Below are 17,756 nucleotides of genomic sequence, written 5' to 3'. Positions count from 1 at the left end.
AGAGAGCACTTGAACATTACAAATGTGTCCAAGGGTCAGAACAAGTGAACTCGTAGGCGGCAGCGAAGCAGTTTCCCGAGGGCACAATTCAGGAGGGCCAGGAAAGCAAAAAGAAACAATCTCAGCCGAAGCTACAGTCTTTGTTCATTGGAATTTAAACACTCTACTTTTAAAAATTAAATTTTCTCGTGATGGCTAGTATAATAAGCCAGCAATTTGGGCATCCATATGTTAGCGGAAGTTAGTTTAATTGTATAGCCGTCCTCCTGGAGGACAGATGAGAGAGGGGGAGTTTGACAGGCAGGAGAGGGGATGAGAAGGCTAATGTGGGGAGGAGCATCAGGCCTGGGTAGCCAGCCTGGGTGAGGCCCAAAGCAGGGAGGCTGGGTGGGGCGGGGGGAGTGGAGGGCTGGAGAATGGGGCTGCAAAGGTGAGAAGGTGGGGGTGGGGGGACCGGGGGACTTTCAGATGCTTCAGAATTTGGCTTGAGGACAGTTCTGCCTGGAAACATCTCTGTCATCTCCAGCAATCATTTGCTCAGCACAGTTTCAACATAGTTCTCTGTCTTATGCTGGTAATGCATGTTAGAATGAGATGATCCTGGTCTCTGATAAACTTAATATCCAAAGCAATTTTACATACAAATATACCGAGAACAAGTCATTTTATACAGAGAGGGAAAAGGCGAGCACCTAGACAGTCTAATTTGAAGGGCACATAACCACTTCCTCTTCCATCCCATCTCCGGTAAGTGCCACTGCAGGTCTCTCAATCCCCACCCTCCATCCCTCCCCCACCCCCACCGGCCCTTTGGCTGTGGGCACTGAAGACCTTGTGAAAAGGCCACTGTGATCCAGGAGCCTCCTCTGAGTGTGCTGCTTTGCACATCTGGTTACATCACCTGTTAACCTGTCTGTGACCCCAATCAGAACACCAGGCCCTGGAAGCAAGGATGAAGTCTTACTCACCTTTACATTCCAAGGGGACTAAAACTGTATTTTCACAAAATAAGTGTTACATGTTTATACTAATACTACGTATATATATTTATGTTATATAAACACATGTATATAATTCATCTATTTTAGGGTATGTTTGATACATAGTTTGATCTGGTTTATAAACTAGATTAACTGGAAATATATGTATATACAGAGAGAAAGGTAAAAATTTCCCATTGTGGAAGGTGTGGAAACAACTCAGCTCTTATTCCACCCATAAAAAAAGAAGGGAAATAGTACGTGACATTCTGCCGCACACACCCATTCCCCACCCAAATTAGGAAAGTTCGCCACAAGCTAGGCCCCAAGTGAGCCCACCTGGTCTCATTCTCTCCATCTGTGCTTTTAGCTCGGCCATTGCCTTTGGGAAGATTTTCATAATGATTTAATACTTTTGCTAGTGGAGGCAAAGTAAATTGAAATGGTGAGCTAAAACTGCTGGAGAAGTGGGTTTATTCTGTAGGCTTATTTCACAAAGAACAAACATGAGTGTGCCAATGTCACTGCTGGCCTGGCTAGTTGGATTTCCAAATATTGACTGTTCCTGGTCAACTTGTTACATGGTGTCATCCATCTGCTGTGACACACTATTACCCTGCACTGGATAACCCTAATGTCATTCAGAAAATTAAATGAGATAACAAATACAAATTGTTTAGTACTCAGTGATGGCGGTTAGTGTTAATATCATTAATTACCATATTGCAGGTGTAGATGGTACCTCCCAATTTTGTGGAAAAAGTTTTATCTACTCTTTTACATAGAAGCATTGAAAGTTAATTTAGAGTTGAATTTAGGGAAAAGGATCATTTTCCACATAAAATAAAGTATACTGATTCTATGAAATGGAAATATGAAATCATAAATTCTGGATATTCAATAATGTCTTACCAACCCTGAATACATAAAATCATATAGCTAAAAATAAACATATTATTATCAATGAATACTGGTATATAATAGACAACAAAGCAATATATTTATCGGAAAATGAAGCCACATATACAGGTGATGCTAGTGACTGAAAATAACCCATAATATAAATTAAATTGCATTGCATATGAAGTTTATGTAGACGAAGCAAGAATGATGGAAAGTGGAATACAACAAGCAGCAAACATTCTGATGAATGCATGGCAAGCTGCCACAGCACCTGTAAAATACACCTGTGCTGTGTCATTTGTGTCCCACCTGCCACCAGGAAGAAGTGACTTCTCTATTTGCCCTATCATGGTCTACCTGCATGAAACGATTGGCAGCAAATGGCAGATTGGCAGAATATTTCTAACTTTTCCTGCATCTTTCTATGTGTATTATTCATCTAGATCTTTTCAAGATGTATTATTTACTTTTATCTAAGGTGTTTCTTAGAATTAGCATAGTAATTAAATAATGGAAGAAATGAGTCTGGGGTAGATTAGATATTATGGGGAGGAAGTACACTAAGATGAAGTGAAATTGCTTGTACCATTAAGCTAACCTGCTATTTTAATATCTTTGCTATTTTGTAACTTGTATAATTTAGCCTCTTGTCAATATTTCTGCATAATTATTAATACTACGCATAACAGTTTTTCAGCTCAATGAACCACTAGTCGTTGAATCCCACTTCTAACTCATTAGCTAACAAATTTCAAATGATCGTTTATTCATAGAGTGCTTTTGAATCAGAGCAGTATATATATATGTTGTGAGTGGGCTGTGTGTGTGTGTTATATGGTAATAAATATAACTATCATATCAGACTCCAGACAGCTGCCAGCATAGGCTTCAAATACTGCATTCTGGCAGCTGGACCAATCCTTTCCCTTCTGCACCCCTGTGACACCAAAGGGCGGGTCTAATTCTCAAGCTGCCCCTTCTGTTGCAGACGACCAAGAATGCCTCTCTATGTCTCAGGATATGACCTCTCCTAAACTCTCAGGATGGCCTTGTCCAAGGATGTGCTATGATTCAGAATATTTGAAAACTCTTCTCAACATCCAATGCTAAGTGTACATATTGCTTTATAACACATTTGAATGCAATGTCAATATTATTTTTACTTAGACATGTGCCTTTGAATCATAGATTCTAGAGATCTGTAGCACCATGAATTGGTTGGAAATAATATCCTCCTTATTTCTTAAAGTTCTTTCATTTAATTTTCTTCACTATCATGTAAAAATATATTAAAATTCTTAAAAACAACAACAATATATTCTCCTGGGACTATCTGATAAGGGTTGATTGACAAAAGTTTACTGTTAGGTCCAGAAGTAGTAATTGCTGAAAAAAAATGGCTTGGTGTTCTCTAGGAGTGCTACATTCGAAATCAGAAAACATCTTTATAAAGGATGATATTTACTAGCCCTCTAGTAATTTAACATCCTCAACTAAAATTGTTTTCTGCAGGAGCTTCAGAATTCAAACACATCTGTGTGCCCAGAGGGTGACACACCTCAACTCCATGGGGACAGAGGCTCCTGTGCTTGGGACCCTTCTACACCTCGCCCTACGTACCTCTTCACCTGGCTGTTCATTTTTAATACCACCAGTACTGGGATAAATAAACATCTGTGCCTCTTGATATGAAGCACAGAGAAAGACACAACCTCACTTCTGTGGTTCTCCTTCCAAAAACGACTAACTTCAATCTAATCACTCAGAAACATCAGGAAAAGGAAAGAATGAGGGTGTGCTACAAATTAACTGGCCTGAAGTCTTCAAAACCATCAAGGTCATGAAGGACAAAGGTGGACTAAGGAACTGAACTGAATCAAAGCAGGAGAAAGGGGCTGGCCCGGTGGCGCAGCGATTAAGTTCACATGTTCTGCTTCTCGGTGGCCTGGGGTTTGCTAGTTCGGATCCGGGTGTGGACATGGCACTGCTTGGCACACCATGCTGTGGTAGGCGTCCCACGTATAAAGTAGAGGAAGACGGACACAGATGTTAGCTCAGGGCCAGGCTTCCTCAGCAAAAAGAGCAGGATTGGCAGTAGTTAGCTCAGGGCTAATCTTCCTAAAAAAGAAAAAAAAAGGCAGGATAAAGAGGCATGGAATTAAACGCAACATGTGATCACTGATTAGGTCCTGCAAAGAAAAAAAGTTTCTCTTTTGTTATAAAGGACATCATTGTGACAGTTGGTGAAATTTGAATGAGACCTATAGATTGAATTATAGTATGGTATCGATGTTTTTCTCCTAATTTTATAATAGTACTGTGCTTATGTAAGAGAATGTCCTTGTTTTTAGGAAATAAACTCAAAATATTTAGAGGTAAAGGGCATTATGTCCGCAATTTATTCTCAAGTGTTTTGTGAAAAAAAATAACAGGGGAGAGAATGAGAATGACAAAAACAAATGTGTTAAAAACGCTAACATTTGGATAGCCTGGGTTAGTATATAAGGGAAATATTTGTACTGTTTTTGCAACTTTTTGTATGCCTAAAATTATTTAAAAACAAAAGGTTTATTAAAAAAACAAAATTGCCTTCTGCACAGCTTCTTTGATTTTTAAACTTTCAAAGGATATTACCATTCTACCTTTCAATTTTTACTATAAGAGAAACGAACACTTATATAGTGCTTACTGTCAGTTAAGAGCCATTATAAGCAGGTAAATGTATTTTAACCCACTTAATCCTCACAGCCACCCTGTAAAGTAGGTGCTATCATTATTCACTTTTCCAGAAAAGGCACCTGAGGCCCAGAGAGGGTAAGAAAACTTGCCCAAGTTCCCAGAGAAAGGGACGGAGCCTGGTCCCAGGCTCTGCCCATCCCAGAACCTCGCCTCTACTGCATCTATAAGTTTCAGTGTGACTGATTTATTCTTCATTTTCTTGCTTTTACTTTCTTGGAAAAAAATTACAAATAGTTTTAAAAACATGTTAGAGTTTCTTTTTCTCTAATTATTGGAATTTAGTGGGTGGTCTATGCTGCATGGCACCCTTGAAATCACTGTGTCTGCTTATAGTACCAGGCCCTGTCTCCTCATGTCTCCATGTATTAAGGAGGTAAGGAGACCCATGAGATTAACTCTCTAACATATAGCAGGATATCCTTCTTTTTTTGTTGACTTTGACATTTGCTTAGCATTTTGAACCACAACGCTAAACAACGTTACCAATATAAATATTTGAGACCTGAAAAGGTAGAATATTTGCTTCACAATCCTTTGATGTATGTATCATTTTAGATTACCTTGATATCGCTCTAAAATTAGTTCACGATGGTAATTTTACTGCTACTTTTTCTAAAAGAGATATATTTCACAAAAATCAAAATCAAGTTTGACAGAAAGATTAAGTGATCTTTGAAACACATTTTTTTTTTCTTGCCACAGCATCATTTCATTGAAGAATCTGTATAATCATCACTGCGGTATTTGATGCTACGATACAGTGACTTATAAGTTTATTTACCAGTACAAGGTTTACTTCTTGTGGACAAGACTATTATCAAGGCATCAGTCACTTCCCTTAAACAATCTCCTTGACAACTTTTCCTCTCCCATCTCTGACTTTAAGCCATTTCAGCATCTATTAAGACAATTTTAACCAAGGACAAAAAGGGGAAGTAAAATTCAAACCACTCCATTTGTTACTCATATATGATCCTGAATAGGAAACGATGGAAGGGGAGGTGAGACAACTAATGGATTTAAAAAGTTACTTGGTGGTGTAAATGATTCATGTCAACTTTATCTCCTACTGCTATTGATGGTTTGTGCTGGAGCCAAGGGAATTTCCAATAAAATAATAGTAGAAGCCCTTTCTTTTAAATAGTACAATCTTAATTGAAACACATTCTAATTAAAATCTCTCTAGTAGATAGATCCTCAAAGTTTCCTTAGCTCTTTCTTAGTTTATCTTACCACACTAATCCCAGAAGCTTGGTTTTGCTGACATCAGCACCCTGATGTTGTCAGATGAACTTCAACATTCAGGCTGGAATGATGCCAGCAGAACACAAACATGCCATCGAACAGGCGAGAGAACCAGGAAAAGGAGTCAGGAGGCTTGTTTGCTGGCACTTCCTGGCCATGTGATTTTGGGCGACTCACCTAAGGTTCATGTTTCCTGTTAGTAAATTGGGGATAAAAATCCTTGCTCTGCCTATCTCAATTGTTATCATGATGATCAAATCAAATAGCGTATGTGACAGTTCTTTGCAAAATTTTATGTAAATTGGAATATGAAGTTTTATGTAAGAAAACCAAATACCCTAAGATGCCATGCCTTGAGGAAGTGCCAGCTAGCCAGGTAGAGAGAAGAAGAGAAGGAAAAAGATCTGTTTCCCCCCTACTCATCTTAGGTTGATTGGCTGTAAATCAGAATGTCCAAAGACAGGTTAACATGATTAAAAAAAAATAGAAGGTTAGTAACACATGCATCATGCCTACACATGGGAGCACTCAGAGATGAGTAACTCAAAGAAGTGGTTAGAACTCAGGTTTACATAACATCTAACAAAAGAGCAACACATTTTTAGAGAAGTGACAAGATGAAGGCAAAAGATTTTGAGTTTCTAGGGCAGCAAATTGTGAGAAGATAAATATATGGGGGAACTAATGTAAGATAAGGGCTAGCTGGTAAAGTTGGTTATGTAGATTCCTCTAGTGCCATCTCTGGGCTGACCAGGGTCTAGAGTTGTCTCCAGTGATTAACTTTTGTCCTTCCTGGTAGAGAAGGGAGGGGGAGCACCTTTACAAATTTATGTGCTAGTTTTAGACAAATAGGAGGGAAGAGAGTTTTTTCTTGCATTTGCTTCTTCTCAAATACCTACAGCTCAAAATGATTATTTTATACCAAAATGACATGTTTTGGGGTGCCATGTTCTGCTACTTTTTAAAGGCCATAAGGAGAAAGAGAGAGAATTGCCCAGCCAGTCCGTTTCTTCCAGCCATTCCAGATGTGGCATCAGATGTCTGAATGAAAAACCATCTTGGACATCCAGTCCTGACTAGCTGCTGACTGCAACTACAGGAGAGACCCCAAGCAGGAACCACCCAGCTCAGCCCAGTCAACTGAAGACCCATGCGAGATAATAAGTTGTCTTACGCCACCAAGTTTTGGGGTGGTCTGTTACGCAGCAATCGATAACTGGAATATAGAATGATTTTATTTTTTTCTTTTTCATGGAAGGTTTGTCAAGTCAATTAGTGTAGAATTTCTTGAGATATTTAGGACAAAGTCACCAATATCAGGACCTATTTCGGTTGATTTGCTGCCTCTTGCCAAAGGCACAGTTTTCTAGAAAGTGCATTCAAGGGGGCACTGGGAAGAAAATGACTGGTGAATCAAGGGCAGAACAGAAGGAAGAGGGAAAACATGTCCTACTACATATTTTTTGCTCTCGTAAATGATTGCTTTGAACAATTGCATAAGTTATGGTTTTTCAAAGGACAGATTTTTCTTTTTCTTAGAATGTATTGAAATTCTCTTGTGCTTTAATTTGAGGCTGATTAGAACTGCTCTGTTAATTATCTTTTTTGTTAAAGTCAGGTTTGTTGAGTTTTTTTTCAATTTATTTATTATTTATTTTATTTTTTTATTGCAGTAACAGTGGATTATAACATTATATAGCTTTCAGATGTACATCATAATATATTTCAATTCTGTGTAGATTACATCATGTTCACCACCCCAAAACTAATTAGAGTCCATCCCCTCATTTTCCCACCCCCTTCCCCCTTCCCCTATGGTAACCACCAATCCAATCTCTGTTGCTATGTGTTTGTTTGATGTTGTTTTTATCTTCTACTTATGAGTGAGATCGTATGGTATTTAACTTTCTCCCTCTGACTTATTTCACTTAGCACAATATCCTCAAAGTCCCTCCATGTTGTCACAAATGCCCAAATTTCATCATTTCTTATGGTTGAGTAGTAGTCCATCGTGTATATATACCACATCTTCCTTATCCATTTGTCCCTTGATGGGCACCGAGGTTGCTTCCAAGTCTTGGCTATTGTCAATAATGCTGCAATGAACATAGGGTGCGTGTGTCTTTATGCATTTGTGTTTTCAAGTTCTTTGGATAAATACCGAGCAGTGGAATAGCTGGATCATATGGTATTTCTATTCTTAATTTTCTGAGGATACTCCATACTGTTTTCCATAGTGGCTACACCAGTTTGCACTCCCACCAGCAGTGTACTAGGGTTCCCTTCTCTCCACATCCTCTCCAACACTTGTTGTTTCCTGAGATATCATTTATATACAGTAAAATTCACACTTTTTAGGTGTACAGGCTATGAGTTTGATAAGCATGAAAGGCCATAACCTCCACCAGAGTCAAGATGCAGAGTATCTCAATAACCCCAAAAGTTCCCTTGTGCCCCTTGATGCTCAGTCACTTCCTTCCATCCTCACCTCCTGCTAACCACTGACCTGATTTCTGTCCGTATAGCTTTGTCTTTTTCACACTGTCATATAAGTGGAACCACACAGTACATGGTCTCTTGAGCCTGGCCCCTTTCACTTAACATAATGCCTTGGAGATTCATCCAAAGTAAGAATCCGTTATTTCAGATTATCACTTTTTCTTACGTGTATTCTAAGGGTATGCAAAGTTGTGAATAAATAAGTCACAGGGTTGTCTCAGTGTTTCTCAAAGTTTTGCCTGAGGACCATTTGCATCAGAATCACCTTGGGTGCTTGTTAGACTCTCATATTCAGATCTACTGAGTCAGTGTCTAAGCTACTCAGTAATGTATTATTAACACATTAGTAATGTCTTAGCAAGCCCCCCACTACACTTTTGTGCACAACTAAAGTCAGAAACCCTCAGGTATCCAGAATGAACCAGAATATCAGAGTTAGATGGTTCTGCATTTGACTCTAGCTCTGGCATTTACTAGCTGTATGAAGTTAGGCAAATTATTTAAACTCCCCGCATCTGTTTTTTCTTTTGTACTTGGAAATAATTAATTTATTCACCGAATGTTTTTGAGCATCTATTATATGATAGGCATGATCCTAGGAACTAGGATTGCAGCAGTGAATAAGACATAGTCCCTTCCCAAATGGAGCACGCATTCTGTCAGAACAAGATAACAACCATTTAAGCACATATATGTACATGAGATAATTTTGGATAGTGACACTCTGTAGAAAGTGAAACAAAGTTTTGACATAGAGGGTACCTTAGTTAAGAAACAGTCTAGCCTACTTGTGACAAAGAAACTCAAAAATACATTCAAACAAAATCAAGGTGGTTTTTCCCCCTTTGTTTGTAACTGTCTGGAGGAGGTGGTGAGGACAGAGGTGGGATGGCTCTGTCATCCTCATCTCTGCAATCTTTCATCTCTCCATTCTCTAGCTGCTTCCACTCCTATCACCTTGTCTGTTTTCCAAGTAGGAAGAAGGAGAAAAAGTTTGTGGGGAATGCATGCCATTTTTTTAACGGCACATCCCTTGTGTTCAGTCTATTGTTGAGATGCAGACCCACCTGCCTGCAAAGGAGACTGGGAAATGTAGTCTCTACTGCTGTGGTCATGTGTTCAGCTAAAATTCCAGAGGAAGAGGAGAACTGATACTGGTGGACAACAGCAATCCCTGCCAGAGAGTGACTGGATGAGGAAGGAGGCCACTTTAACCTGGCTAGTCAAAGAAGACCTCTTTTAAAAAGTGATAGGTGAAGGGGCCAGATAGTAGAGCAAGGCTGAATTCAATCCCCACTGTGACCCTCAGCGGGTATTCTCCTATAGATCACAGTATATGGGCCCTCATGTAGCAGGTAGCTGATTTACAGGGTCTGCACTGCCTTAGAGCCGATTAGGATCAGGACAATTGGGACAAGATCTTCCCCCAGAGAAACTGTGAATCTCAGATGAAAGTTTCATTCTCCTTTGTCAATATTTTTTTTTTAAAAAAAACTCATTTGAGGGATATTTCCAAGAAATTGGAAAAAAACAAAGTAACTTAAATGTGATTTTAATGGACTGTTTATTATATTCAAGGATGGATTTTCCACTGGTTATCAAACGATATCAAAATAAGCATGCCCGGCTGCTAATATTCTATATCTTGATCCTGGTGGTGGTTCACATGGGCAAATTAACTCTGCAATAATTCATTAAGCACGTTTTCATCAATACGTTTATGATTCATGCACTTTTCTGTATTTAAGTTATACTTGAGTTAAAAAAAAAAAAAAGACAAAGGAAGGCATCCCAGAGGGTACTGTGTGTGGCATTGTCACAAAGGTTCTGTCAGGGCTAGTGGATCTTAGCAAGATGTGCTCAAGGTAAGTTGTGTTTTCAGCATCACAGGAAATTCACCACCGACCTTGATTCTTTTTTGAAAGGACAGGGAAAATGTTGATGTCACACTGAATCACCAGTAAGGAATTCTAAACTACAGGTTCCCACGTGACCTACCAACCGGCGTCGCCCCAGGTTTATGCCTTGCACTTCCAAATCTAAGAACCGCCCATCTCTTCTGGACCACTGTTCACTGCCTTCATGAGGAGCACGAAGAAGCCAAGTCTTTTTCTTGCATCTTTTTATCTGTAAGGCAAACCATTTTTGAAAAATGAAACATATATGTCTCACATTGGACTACATCGAGAACAGAGACTGGAAAGAGATGCCAATGTATCGGGCAGCATGTCCTACGGTTAATTTTTTTTAACCTCTTTGGTGGCCGTGGATCGTTCGGAGAATATGATGGACCTGTGGACCCTCTCCCCAACACACCCCGCAGTAAGGTCAGTTCTCCGCCTCATCTTACTGGCCCCATCAGCAGTATTTGCACCGTGCATCGCTCCCTCCGCTCTCTCGGCTCTCCCGTCCGGGTCCCGCCTCAACCACCGCACCCTCCCTGAACTCAGTCATCGACTGCACCTATGGGACTACACTCGCCGGGAGGAGGAGTCGCCTGGAAGCAGGGGGCTCAGCCCTGGGCCGCGGGCGAGCCCGGAACACAGTTACCGGCCCCTGTTGTCCACCGGAACGCGAAGGGAGCGGAACGCGTAAGGCTGGGAACGGAAGAGAGAGCGGGGGCCGTGTTTGGCAGAGGACGAGGTATTCCCGGTGTGTCTGCGGTTGAGTTGTTTCTCCGCGATGTTGTGGAGGATGTTGGCGGTCCTGCCTCTTCGCCTTCTCTCCCGCCTCCCTTTGTGCTCCGGGGGCCCGGAGGCCTTGGCGGCTGCGGTTGTGCTGCTTGGTGCTTCGCCCGGAACCGCCAGGTATCGCATTTCAGCGTGGCCGGCCCCGCGGGGCTCAGGCGACCCCGTCCGCCTCCGGTGCATTGAGTAATCGTCCCCCGGCTTCCTGGGGTCGCCGGTGTAACCGCGGGAGCTCATAAGTCTTTGCTCTCAAGCAGAGGAAAGGGGAATCCCAGAGAGATGAAATTACTTGCCCAAGGTTACAGTGTGCGTGGGGCACGGCTGCGGGACCTGCCTGGCTTGACGTCCTGTGCTCCTGCCGCTGCTCGCCGCGCCTCGCCCCCCTTGCCCCCTCTCCCGTCATTTTATCCAGGCCCTCGAGGCGACGTGGGTCTGTTTCATTTTTGCTTCCGCCTCCCAAGACTGTGATGACCTCATCCCTGCCTCCATTTATTCTTTAGTTCATTTTTGAAAGCGTTTACAGTGTGCCAACACTGGGGTTAAGTCCCAAGTAAGCCCGTCCTGCCGTCACGGAGCTCCTAGTTCCACCAAATAGGCGCCTAAGTATAATGGAGGTAGCACAGATAGTGGAGATAGTACAGGATGCTCTGTTAATTCAACAGGTAATTGCTGGGTGAGCAACTAGGGACACCTAACCATTGTAGAAGAGGCTCAGAGTGGCCTTTCTGGAAAAGAAGTCTGACAAAATCTGAGGGCGGACCAGGGGTTGGAGTTAGCCAGGCAAGAAAAGGAGTTGTGGCATACTTGGTGTTGGTATTTATCCTCTGAGAACTCTCATCATTATGAAAAGTTAATTCTACTGCATATATTCCACACAAAACGATTTAGGGCCTGTTTCGTTAAGTACAGCTCTGAAGCAGGTCAGTAGCAGTGGGGATGGGAAGGAGGAGCTGGATGGAGGCGAAAAATCGCACAGGTGGAGTTGATAGGATGTGACGTATGATGAGATAAGGGTGAGGTGGAGCAAAGATTTCAGCTGCCTGCCTTGGAGGATTAGGCTACCGTTAATGTCAACAGAAGAATGAGGAGCAGCTTTCAGAAGGCTTTTAAAAATGTGTCATAGGTTTTAGAATAAAAACATAATTATTTATAGTAAGAGGCCTGTTCAATACAGAAGGATGAAGACGAGCAAGTCAGTCTGGTAGGGGAGCTCTTGAATGTGGTTTTGGATGTGTTGCATTTGAAGTGCTAATGAGATGCCCTCCGTGGAAACAAGCTCAGGTGGGAAGTGAGGGCCTGAGTTTTACTATTTTAGTGTTAGGGAGTTACTTCCTATACATGCGTGATTTTCCTGTATAAATATAGATGGGTATCTGAGGTACCATAGCAGTCTTGGAAGGAAACATTGAAGTCCGGGTTCTATGTGAGATTTGTTCTCCTGATTGGCACCTTTCTGTTGTAATGCCTTTAACATTAATATGACTTTCACATGTGAAATAATTGGGGCATTTTCCTAAATTGAGTTGTACCATATGTTGAATATTATGAGGGTCCTGTTTACTATCAGGGTACTAGTTATACAATTGGTTTTTCATTCTAATTTTTAAGTGCGAGATGTGTTAATCTCTGACGTTTTCATAAGCAGAACAAATAGTTTGTTTCAGGATTTTTGGAAATAGCCATTTTCTCTTTCATTAAATGTCCCCCGCCTGGCGTTACATTTGCTAGCTTTGAGAACTTGAGATAGTATTTACCCCAGGATCTGATGCAGGTTCTTGAGATGAATTGCATCGGAATTACCTGAGGTCTTGGTTAAGTGTAGATCTTTGAGCCCCGTTACGAACTTACCAACTAAGAATCTTAGAAACCTCTTTTAAATAAGCTCCATAGGTGACTCATGACCTCTAAAGGTTAAGAACCACAAATTTAACCTCTTTGAGCAGCAGTTTCTTCTTCTATAAAACAGGAATAATAAAACCTGTGCTCTAAGATTGTAAGGGTTAAGTGACTACATAATATAAGCTACTCAGCTCGTCCTCTGATGGGCAGCATCAGTGTTACCTGGGAACTTGTTAGAAATGCAGACTCTGAGTCCCTCTAGAAAGCTAGTGAATCAGAATTTCTTAGTGGGACCAAAGAATCTGTGTTTTAATAAGCCCTCTAGGTAATTCCTATGCACATTAAAGTTTAAGAACAGTGCTCTAGCCTGTTAGCTTCGTAAAGAGAGGGAACAAGAAATTCATATTTTGTAGTGTATTGTCAATGCCTAGTGTAGTGCTCAGCACAGAGTACATATTCACTATACTTAGTGAATGACTTTTTAAACATTATACCCTCTTACTGAAACTAACACATTCATTAGTTTTTAAAGTTCTTCAATATCAAATATCAAAAAGTTTTTAACACCACAAAATATTTGGATTACTTAGAATTGAGAAATCTTTTGCATGAGTTTGAAATAGATATAATCATTTGTGTTCTTTTTCACAAATGTAGCAAAGAAAGCAGAATGACAGTTCTAGCCACTGAATCTTCTTTTTTCTGTTTCATTTTAGCTTAGTTTACAAATGGTGATTGGTTACATGACACATAGCTCAATAAGAAAATTGATCAGATTAGAATCACACCTAGAAATTTTTTTTAAAGAAAGTAACCTCTTTTTATTGATAGAAATGTATTTTTATGCTGTTTAATTATGACTTTTTTTTTAAGATTTTATTTTTTTTCCTTTTTCTCCCCCAAACCCCCTGGTACATAGTTGTATATTCTTAGCTGTGGGTCCTTCTAGTTGTGGCATGTGGGATGCTGCCTCAGCATGGCTTGATGAGTGGTGCCACGTCCACACCCAGGATTCCAACTGGCGAAACCCTGGGCTGCCGCATCAGAGCACACGAACTTAACCACTCGGCCACGGGGCCAGCCCCTAATTATGACTTTTTAAAGAGATATTGTTATATCATGTTAAGAGCAAGGACTTGGCAGGTAATTTTGAGTTTGAGAATAATAAATTGAAACTTATTAACCATGTCAGTGTTTTGCCTTTTTTTTTTAATGTTGTGGAACAAATAGAAAATGATATTTGTATAAAACCCCGAGGTAAAAGGAGGGAAGCAACAGGGGCACCAGTAGCCCCGGACCTCACTCAGCCACCCTAAGGGCTAGGTGATCAGTATCTCAGCACATCTGTAACTTACTTTTGGTTCATCAGTGTGTCTTAGGCCTTAGTGAGCTCTGAGCTATGTGACCTTGGGTAAATTACATCACATTTTTGATTTCCAGTTTCCTTATCTGCAGAAATACCTACCTTATGGAGTTGATGTGGGTATCAGAAAATGTACATAAAACATGTTGCGCAAGACTAGGCACTTAGTCCGTGTTCAATAAATGTTAAATTGCTGTCGTTATGGTTGCTAACAATAATAAAAAGCAAAAGGAAACTGTTTGAATTGAAAAATTTTAAAGACACATAGAAACAGTGTTCTGAGATCTTGCTTTATTATTTTGCATTGTATTTTTCAGGTTTTTTTCTTTAATGCATCTTTCTAGGACACAAAATAATATCCAAAGATATTTTGGCACTAGCAGCGTGATCTATAACAAGAAGGATGAACAGTCTGTTCCAACCCATGAGATTTCCAAGGAGACGGAGAGCCAAGACAGTGTAAAGGAGAATACGAAAAAAGACTTGTTAAACATTATTAAGGGCATGAAAGTTGAATTAAGCACAGTAAATGTACAAACAACAAAGCCACCCAACAGAAGACAACTTAGAAGTTTGGAGGCCACAGTTGGCAGGCTTCAAAGAGCTCCTGAAGATGCCCCAAAGAAGAGGTAAAGTGAACTGCAATTTGAATGTTCTTTGAAAATCATTTTTGAAACTCCAGCCAGCTTTTTCTTTTAGAAAAACTTTTTTTTTAAATTAGAGTACATGGGCGGTACTGAATTAGTGAAGACTACTGTTATTGTTCTATATTTAAATAAGGGGACATCTGTATACCCTCTAGAGAGAGGAAAAGAGCAGTCATCTAACTGAGAATTTCAAGCATTCTCTTACATATTCATCAGTGTTATTAACTGCCAATTAATTGCCTCTTTAAGGTGTAAATTAACAAATCATTTACATCCAAATTTGAAAGTAGCTTTGCATCTCTGAAGGACTTGTTTATTGAAAATTTCCCTTTAAAAAATTCCACTGACAGGGGCCACCTGGTAGCTCAGAGGTTAAGTGCGAACGTTCCACTTCGTGGGCCCAGGGTTTGGATCCCGGGTTCCGACATGGCACTGCTCAGCAAGCCATGCTGTGGTAGGCGTCCCACATATAAAGTAGAGGAAGATGGGCACGGATGTTAGTTCAGGGCCAGTCTTCCTCAAAAAAAAAGAGGAGGATTGGCAGCAGATGTTAGCTCAGGGCAGATGTTAGCTCAGGGCTAATTCCACTGAGGATAGAATTTTAACATGTTATTACAACTATTTTATATGACTTCCTTTGACCAGTAAGTCTCAGTCCTCTCAGCTTTTGTGGTTTCCTCAAAATATTGTGTTTATTTGTGCTTGCCAAAAGAGTATTATGTTTCACTGATTCTAAGTGCAATCAGTGATATTTTAGCATATTAAATGGCAGTGTTTTGTTTTAGTGATACATAAATGATGTGTCTTAACTTGATGATATCGTAGATTGGAATAGTAAGGTATGTGGCTTTAAGATGCTGGTCTCTGACTTCTCTTAGCCGAACAAACAGTGTAGATTTCTGTTTCCCAGAATGACTTAACATTTTTCTGGGACTTCTTAGTTTCTACAATGTATCAAAACTACCGCTGGAAAACAATTGGGTGGTAGAAAGTAAGGTAGTTCAAACAGTGATATACCCATAATAGGTACTTCCTGCTCCTTTTTATAAACAAAATAAAACAAAAAAATGTATATAGAATTAGATGATACACACATATATAAATACTTATCAAGAGTGAGATTTTTTTTAGCTCTCAGACCTGTTTATGACTCATTGTGCTTTTTATTATAATTATACAATTTAACCATGATAGAAATGGTTAAAATGAGTTGAATACTTCACAAAGATTCAATAATGGTAATTTTAAAAATTGTTTTCCAGTTAGGTATGAATGAGACAAGCATAAAAATCTAGGAGTATTCTGCACTCAGATTGCTTTGTAAGCATTTTTAAGTTCTTACTCCATGTTTCTACTTTAAAGAAACCAAAATTTGAAATATTGGAGGATATACTATGGGTATGTTGTATATTATAAATGTTATATCTTGGAACTTCTCACAGTGGTCCTATGTTCAAAGAGGCTTTGGTCCTACATTAAGAGGTTGGTAAATGAGGTACATTTGTTTCAAGTTTTGAAAAATATATCTTTTAATGATTTTTGTCCTCTCTCCCTGTTTTTTAAGGGATTCCAGATGCACAGATTTGGGTTAATCATCATCTTTGATTCATGATACACTGTCATCATTGTTCCATGCATGGCCTGCTTTTAGTTTCTTTATTTGTATTATGTATTGAACCCCATGGATAAAGTTACCATGATTGCATGATACTTGCCCCAACATATAGCAGCATAAAACCACCATTTTTTTTTTCAGTCTTTTAGGGAAGGGGGATGGGTGAGGACCCAACAACAAAGTAGTGGTAGGAGAAGGGGAAGGGAGGTGAGAAAGGCAGAGAAGGAAGGAGAAAAGAGAATGTAGGAAACGGGGAGTGCAGGAGGAAAAATACTCAACAGTGGTAAGGAAAAGGGGGAGTGAGGAGAGGGAGATCACGGAGGGAGGGGGGAGGACAAGGCAAGAGGGGAGAGAGGAGAGGGTGGAGGAGGAGAGGTAACAGGAGAAAGGGGAGGGTAAGGAAGAAGACAGGAGGGAAGAAAAGGGCTGGAAGGGAGGGAGAGAAGGGGAGGGAGAAAACAGCCATTTTTTATGCTCATAGAGTCTGTGAGTCAGCAGTTTGGACAGAGTGTGATGGAGAAGGCTGATCTGTCCTCCGTGATGCCTGGGGCCTCAGCTGGGAGACTTAGAAGTCCAGGGGCTGGAATCATCTAAAGGTTTGCTCACTCCTAGGTCTGGCAGTTGATGCTGGCTATTAGCTGAAACCTTATCTAGGACTGTTAGCAGAAACACCGAAATGTGGCCTCTCTTTGTGGCCTGGGCTTCCTCGCTGCATGGGGACTGGTTCCAGGGGCCAGTGTCCCAAGAGAAAGTGAGCCAGGAGGAATTTGTATTGTTTTTATGACCTGGCCTTAGAATCACATTGGACACCATGTACCACTCTCATTTCCCCTTCCACATTGATTTTTGAAGAGTACTTGCTTTTTATCACAACTGCCAGAAAATCATCTTCACAAAGATATGGTGTCATTGAAAGGAATGCAGTAGTCTAATGGTAAAACTGTGAACTACCTTGAGTTGGTAATTCACACATCAGTGACAGATATGGTTGTTCCCCGTGGTGCTCCACTGTGCCCTGGGGCACAGTTTGGGAACCAAGGTCCTGGTCTACATTAAGCTCCTGTGAGAGGCTGTGGGATCATACCCTTGTTCCTCTTAGAAGTCCTGTTGTCTGTTTGAAAGACTCTCTGAGCCACCATCTTAAATCTTTCCAAGATCTTCACAAAGAGTTTTACAGTCATGCCCATCTTTACAGCTGTTTTCCTGATACTGCCCTGGATTTAATCTCTGGTCAGAAGC

At 40.5% G+C, this 17,756-nt stretch overlaps 1 protein-coding gene across 2 annotated transcripts; it reads left to right on the top strand.

The window, feature by feature from the left end:
• The first annotated feature begins 10,416 nt into the window (after positions 1-10,416).
• On the top strand, positions 10,417-14,912 carry LOC124232091 (28S ribosomal protein S31, mitochondrial-like). Of its 2 annotated transcripts, none has more exons than XM_046649061.1 (2): positions 10,417-11,175; positions 14,573-14,912. In XM_046649061.1, the coding sequence occupies exons 1-2, from the start codon at positions 10,832-10,834 to the stop codon at positions 14,886-14,888; spliced, it is 660 nt and encodes a 219-aa protein (XP_046505017.1). In that variant the 5' UTR covers positions 10,417-10,831; the 3' UTR covers positions 14,889-14,912. The 2 variants fall into 2 exon arrangements, with proteins under 2 accessions (XP_046505017.1, XP_046505018.1); XM_046649062.1 differs by having other exon boundaries at positions 10,863-11,173; positions 14,600-14,912.
• Positions 14,913-17,756: the final 2,844 nt, after the last annotated feature.

This window comes from Equus quagga, unplaced genomic scaffold (genome assembly GCF_021613505.1).
Source record: "Equus quagga isolate Etosha38 unplaced genomic scaffold, UCLA_HA_Equagga_1.0 HiC_scaffold_236_RagTag, whole genome shotgun sequence".
In the NCBI taxonomy this organism is placed as follows: Eukaryota; Metazoa; Chordata; class Mammalia; order Perissodactyla; family Equidae; genus Equus; species Equus quagga.
This window is presented reverse-complemented; position numbering and strand designations above follow the sequence as displayed.